Source organism: Triticum dicoccoides, chromosome 7A (genome assembly GCF_002162155.2).
Source record: "Triticum dicoccoides isolate Atlit2015 ecotype Zavitan chromosome 7A, WEW_v2.0, whole genome shotgun sequence".
Classification (NCBI taxonomy): domain Eukaryota; kingdom Viridiplantae; phylum Streptophyta; class Magnoliopsida; order Poales; family Poaceae; genus Triticum; species Triticum dicoccoides.
The window spans coordinates 793559-800534 of NC_041392.1; the positions used below are offsets into that span (position 1 = coordinate 793559).

General features: G+C 47.3%; 1 protein-coding gene across 1 annotated transcript; it reads right to left on the reverse strand.

Annotated features, from left to right (window-relative positions):
• Nucleotides 1-220: 220 nt before the first annotated feature.
• On the reverse strand, nt 221-3503 carry LOC119328164 (putative disease resistance protein RGA3). The gene is made up of 2 exons (XM_037601183.1): nt 3132-3503; nt 221-2995 (listed from the first exon to the last, which is right to left on the reverse strand). The coding sequence occupies exons 1-2, from the start codon at nt 3435-3437 to the stop codon at nt 470-472; spliced, it is 2832 nt and encodes a 943-aa protein (XP_037457080.1). The 5' UTR covers nt 3438-3503; the 3' UTR covers nt 221-469.
• Between the last annotated feature and the right edge of the window lie 3473 nt (nt 3504-6976).

The following is a 6976-nucleotide window of genomic DNA, read 5'->3' on the forward strand; positions in this document are numbered from 1 at the left end:
TGGAGAGATCAACCTAACAGTTCCTCCTCTGTTTTTGCTGGACCGCTAGCTGCATGCAACGCAATGCATGCTCTGTTTTTGCTGTCTCACGTTGCTTGAAGATTGAATAGTATACATTGACTCATTTCAGTCTGTTAGAACAAATCCGAGACTACCGTCGATCATCCGAGGACCAAGCAATCACACGAGCACGACACCGAGATTTCTTAACGAGGTTCATCGATATGTCAAAGCTATAGCAATCATTTGGCAGGAAAATCTAATCTATGCATGGCAGAACCTAACAGTTGAACAATCTTTAGATATATAGATACAAGTGCTTCTAAGTTTTGACATCAAGTCTAGGTAGGTTGTACTCAACATGAATATAATTAACGGACTAAACAAATACAGCAATCTTGGAATGCATAAATAATCCCTCAAGGCCAGCATCCCAATCAAAGGCAAGCGGACCATAAGCCAAATTCCTTTAGTCAGAACCAACTGATCTCTTCGGAATTGCTTCAACCAAATTCCAGTAAGTGCCTCCTCTGGAGAAGGCCACCTCCAAGTTGTCGCAGGATCCTATATTTAGTTCCTCAAGGGCTGGAAGCTGCTGCAAGAGACCCTCTGGTAGTGTCTGTAACCATGGGCATTCAGAGATATCTAGCTTCTTAAGCCGAGGAAATGATACAACTGCCACTTGTCCTGCCTCCTCCTGGTGCAATCCCCTTAGCTTAGGCATGTTGTAAAGTATCATGGTTTCCAACTTAGGAAAGAATGTTGATGGAGAAATACCGGATTGCCCAATGTCAGTGTCGTCATTACCAACACATATACTTGTCAAACTATGGAAATTTTCCAAACCCAAGTACATGAGGCAGGGAAGTTGCCATAATGGCGGAAGATCGGTGCACTTCAGGCAAAAATCTAGACGGAGTTCACTAAGATGTTCTAACTGTGTAGAGTCATGCATCCATGATGGCAATTTAGCACCAGCATAATTAGATAGCAGCAAGACCTCAAGCCTTTTATGAGGACGAAGGGCCTCTAATATTCCTTCTGCATTAGTATCCACTTCAGATCCAATGTCTGTCAATGAAGGTCCATAGTACCAATCAAGTGATAGTCGTTTCAAATTATGCTTGGCAGACAAATTCCCATGTTTAGCATTTTCTGCACTTTCCACTTTTCCCAGTGCCATCAAATGAAGAGAACCACCTAGATTCAAATCTTCCAGTTGATCAATTCCACGGCCTACATCACTATCAACGACATAACATGTCAATGTCTGCAGAGAATTCAGCTGACTAATACCTTTTGGCATGCGCTCCAAACGATTACACCCAACAAGGAAGATATGTCGGAGACTACTCATACATCTCATGTGTTCTGGTAATTTCTTAAGGCTTCGACAACCCATGAGATTCAGTGTTTGCAGGTTATACAACTTGGTAATGGCTTCAGGCAGTGCAGATATACTAGAATAAGAACAATCTAGGTAGCGAAGATGTTTCAACTTTGTCATATGTGTCTCGAATAAGAATGTCTTCAGTGCTCGCAAGGACAAGAATTTTGACCTGGCCATACTCAGAGGAGTCACATACCCCTTCCTCTCCTGTCGGACTAATATCGTGCGGGGTCGGGGAGCTAACATTTTCTCCATGGCTGCAATAGTACTATTAGTGACGTAATCGACAGACAAGTGTCGAACCTCATGATGTAATGAACTGATATATGTGGGTCCTTCCAGAATTTCTTGACATGGTGAAGATTCTTGCAGAATAGAGCAATCATTTCCGATAACAGAGCAAGCAAGGTCATGCATGAGATCATGCATCTTGCAAGTAGTTGGTCGGTGCATGAACACATCTTCAAATCCAGAGAGCAGATCCCTTCGAATCTCCACATCTAATTTGAGGAAACATCCCCAAACTAGCACATCAAAAATGTGGTTTCCCCTTGTTTCTGATACAATAAAGTCATTTGCCATCCATAATTGGATTAACATGTCTTTATCCATTGGGCTATCCTTGGGGAAAATAGCACAAAAGGAAAAACAATTTTTTGCTTCAAATGACAAGTGATCATAGCTTAGCTGTAGTGCAGGTACAATCCCAATAGTTGCAAGGATGTCATCTTTCCAGACATCACTCTCCAGAACAGAAAACCACTGACTATGATGCTTCGAACGAAGTAAAGCTGCTATGGTCTTGATAGCAAGAGACAATCCCTTACACTTATGAACAATGTTCTTTTTGACTGAAATCAATTCTTCTTGTTTTTCCACATCACTTCCAAATGTTTTTCTACGAAAAAGCTGCCATGATTGATCCTCATTTAGAAGTGATATCTGATGCGGAGGACATGTACCCATTATAGAAGCAACTTGATTGTTGCGGGTTGTCACAAGTATAGCACTACCTGAGCCAGCATGTGAGCATAGCAATGATCTCATATCATCCCACTTCTGCCTATCTTCATTCCAGACATCATCCATCACTAGGAGGTACTTTTTCTCTCCCAACACTCCAATAAGTTCTTTCTGCAGTGCCTCCGTCTGAGTCAAATCACACTTCTTCATCGTGGCCACTTCTATTACAGATCGTATAATTTCTTCGATAACGAACTTGTCAGAGACACAGACCCATAAGACCAACTGAAAATGATGCGCCACTCTATGGTCATTGTGCACAAGTTGAGCAAGGGTGGTCTTACCAATTCCCCCCATACCAACAATAGGGAGCACAATGACATTATTATCATTTTTGGCGGAGTGGTCTAGCAAAATCTTCACCACTTGGTCCTTGTCATCTTGTCTTCCGACAATATCTGATTCATTGACACAAGAATGTGTTTGTAGATGAACAATAATTCGTGGCTCGACATGTTGTAGGAAATGGAAATTGTTCATCTCCACAACCAGTTCATCTATCATTTGAAGGGCACCCTTCATCTTCCAACTCATGTAAACACCGAAAATAACCGGACTATTGATGGTGAAGTAGCCCAGCGGCTGAAATGAAAACAAATACAAACCATTTAAAGGGCCTCCATTTTTGTTCAAATTAAAACCTTAAATATTCAAAGGCTTCCATTTCCAAATAAAATGAATTGAAAACACATGAGAGAAAGATAGGACGGGGACCAACCTTGCGTGCGGTGGGGCGGCGCCGGAGCTTGGCGGCATGGCGGCGCAGCGCCTCGTAGCGGAAGTCGTCGAAGACGTCGTCGGCATGGTAGGCGGCGGTCTTGAGGTCCTTGATCCACCGGCGGACGGCGGGGTCTGTTCGGCTCTTGGCCTCGGCGTCCAGCAGGATGCTCTGGACGGCGGCGAGGTGGCGCTCTAGCTTCCGGCGGGACTTGCCCAGGCCCCACGCCCGCAGCAGCTCTGTCACCAGCACGTCGCCGGCCATCGCGGCCAGGCTTCCCAGCAGCGGCATGAGCAGGGAGCCCATCTCAGGCGGTCGCCGCCGGTCGCCGCCGGTCTCTGGTGTGTGGCTCAGTTGGTTGGCAGCAGCCCAGGAGTGTGCGAAAGAACGAATATGAAGAAAATAAGTTGTTCGGGTCATGTCTGGTGGCATTTCTGGCCCATTCAATAATCAATTGCCCACTCAATCGGTCGTTCACGATGTCTTGGACAGGTGGCCCATCGTTGTCTACCTTCCATTCGGCCCTATCCCATCCCCAGCTCTTTTTTTTTTGCGGAATCCATCCCCACCTGCTGGCACAAGATATTTTGTTAGACGCTCTCGTCGCTGCCACATGTCATGTATTCGGTGTTTTCCTAGAATTTTTATTATTTTTCTATACGCATTTTTGTGTTTTAGATGATTTTTTGCCCGGTTTTTCTAAGGTTGTGGACAAAAAATACAAAAAAAATCGCAAGGAAAAACATGTTTTTTTCTTTTATGAAAGACATAGAATTGCTTCACGTCGAGATATAGATTTGTTTCTTCAAGAGACACAATTGTGAATGTCAGAAATGAAAAAATATATATGTTTTCTTTTTTACTTGCTTCCGTGAGAGGCAAAGTTATGAAGAAGTAATCTATGCCTCGAAGAAAGCCACACGGGAGTTGTGAGGACCATATGCCATGATCGGGTTTTCGTAAGAGAAGGCCATGATTGGGTTGTTATTACAGAAGACCTTCAATTCTAAAGTATTTTTTATATTAGCATTTTTCACTGAAAAGTGTTCCTCTCCATGAACTACTATTAGGACCACCATGCTCCCACTTTTTAGTCGGATTTTTAGTAAAAGAAAATGCGGTTTAGTGGATCCAACGTGCGCTCCAGCTGCTTGGCGGAATGGACACACAGGGTGAGAGCGGAGGAAAAACATAGCAACATGACTCGACAAAAGGTACAAATTTGACCTCAAAATGAAACTATTTCACAAATTAAACTGTTTGTGAAAGTATTTCATCCAGCTGACCCCTAACGTGCAGCGTCTAAAAGCTCCTAACACTCAAGCACCACACCTGTACAGCGCCTAGCTGTAAGGAGTTGCACTACACTGTGCAGCGCTTAGCTGCAAGGAATTGCACACTAGAATGCATCGTCTTGCTGTCGGGCGCTGCACAAAAGGGTCAGCGATGTGAATTATTTTTAAAAACAGTTTAGTTTGTGAAATACTTTTGCTTTTAGGTCAATTTTGCCCGATGACTCGGCTGCTGACAACAGAGGACAAACACTAGCCAACGGATGCTCCCCTTTTTTCACTCAAGACTGAACCAGCAATACATGTCTCTTTTGATATCCAATTACTAACAGCCGCTAGGGTACACACTGAGCGCACCCACTACGTGAACTGATGATGGCTGCATCGGATGCATTCCACTGTGCCGAAAAGCATGTGCACTACTTAACTGTTTATACAACAACAAGGTCTGCTCTAACAGTTTTGGCACTGCGAACATGCCGATCCTCAAGGCATCTCCAGCCGCGCCCCCAACAAGCCCCCCCAGGCCACTTTTTCGGCGCCGACCCCGAAAAAACGGCCCAGTCGCGCTCCCAGGACGCCGAAAATCGCCGGTTCGGACCTTTTTACCGTCTGGCGGTCACAGGCCGAACCCGGCGCGCTGGGGAGCCGTTGGGGGCTCCGGCGCTAGGGAAAAGCACGCCTGACCCACACCGCTAGGGGAAAAGTCAAGGTTTTCTTCCCTGACTTGCCTCGCACCCCCCGCGCCCTCAGCCACCACTAGCTGTATCCCGGCGACGGCCGCCGCCTGACTCCGGTAGATAGCCATTCCCCGCCGGAAAATAGCAGCGCTTCGCCGCGGCAGCCCCTCCCGCAACAGCTGGGCGTTTCCGGTCGCAATTTCTGGTCGCGGAGGCGCGGTTTGATGGCGGGTTCACGGCCACCGAGCGCAAGGTGTTCAGTGATTTGCCCGTCTCGGCGATGGACTCGGATGAGGAGGAAGAGCTCACCGCGCTGCTGGAGGAGGAAGCCGCGGCCGACGTCCAGGAAGAAGAGCATCTGATGGTGCTCGCCGCCCTCGCCCAGCTGCTGGCGAGCAGTGAAAATCCGCGGCGAGGTGGCTCGGCGCCGGGGCGGGTGAAAGCAAAGAACCGACATCGTCTGCAAGGCTACTGCATGCTCTACTCCGACTACTTCACCGATGCTCCACTTCATGGCGAGAGAACATTTCGGCGCCGTTATCGGATGAGCCGAAAGCTCTTCCTCATGATTGTGAATTCCATCCGGGAGTTCGACAACTACTTCAAGTGCAAGATGGATTGCACTGGCGCTCTTGGATTCACCTCCATCCAGAAGTGCACGACAGCGATGAGGATGCTTGCATATGGAGCTCCAAGTGATTCACTCGACGACTATGGGCGCATGGCTGAGTCCACCAGCATAGAGTGTTTCTACAAGTTCTGTCGGGCAGTGGTGGCAGTGTTTGGGCCACAATACTTGAGAACACCCAATGTGGAAGACACTGCTCGGATCCTAGCCCAGAATGCAGCAAGAGGATTTCCTGGGATGCTTGGAAGCATCGACTGCATGCATTGGAAATGGAAGAACTGCCCATTTGGTTGGCAGCGGATGTACAAAGGCGCCAAAGGCGGTTGCAGTGTGGTGCTTGAGGAGGTAGCCACACAGGACCTCTGGATTTGGCACTCCTTCTTTGGTATGCCACGAACTCACAATGACATCAACGTGCTGCAGTGCTCTCCTGTTTTTGCCAAGCTCGTTGAGGGCCATTCTCCTCCGGTGAACTTCGAGATCAATGGGCACCAATACAACAAGGGGTACTATCTAGCTGACGACATCTATCCGAGATGGTCGACATTTGTGAAGACGATCTCAAACCCTGTGCCAGGAGGCAAGAACGCCTGGTTTGCGAAAGTTCAGGAGGCTTGCCGGAAGGATGTCGAGCGGGCATTTGGTGTGCTCCAATCTCGATTCGCTGTTGTTCGGTACCCCGCTCAGACCTGGTCGAAAGATCAAATGTGGGAGATCATGACTTGCTGTGTCATCTTGCACAACATGATCATCGAGAGCGAGCAAGAAGACCCAGTGTTTGACACTGAACCATACTACAAGCAGGGTCCTCTAGCCGAAGTTGATCACCAGCTACCCGCAACTTGGACTGCCTATCTCAATATGCGTCAGGAGATCCGAGACCCACAGGTGCATCATCAACTGCAGAAAGATCTGATTGAGCACCTATAGAGGCTCAAGGGGCACGCCTCGTGATGAAATACGAGTTTTTATTTGTTGAACAATATAATTTGTATTGAACTATTTGTTGTTGTAGTATTTTGTTGAAGTATTTGATTTTTCTGTGATGAAATATGTGATAAGAAATAATTGTGTTGATAATTGAACGCCGAGACACGGCGAAACCACGCCGAATATGGGCCTATTCTCGCCCATATGGGCCGTTTATTCGCCGAAATTGGGCTGCAAAGTGGGCCAATTTCGGCGCCTGGGGGCGAGCTGGGGGCGACGACTGGGCGCAAAACCGCCCCCAGCGCCGAGTGCATT

Excerpts from the sequence above, each read along its gene's own strand:
- LOC119328164 (XM_037601183.1), bottom strand. The coding sequence starts at position 3,437 with ATGGGCTCCCTGCTCATGCCGCTGCTGGGAAGCCTGGCCGCGATGGCC. Across the intron at positions 2,996-3,131 it reads GCCGCCCCACCGCACGCAAG|CCGCTGGGCTACTTCACCAT; the intron begins GTTGGTCCCCGT and ends TTTTCATTTCAG.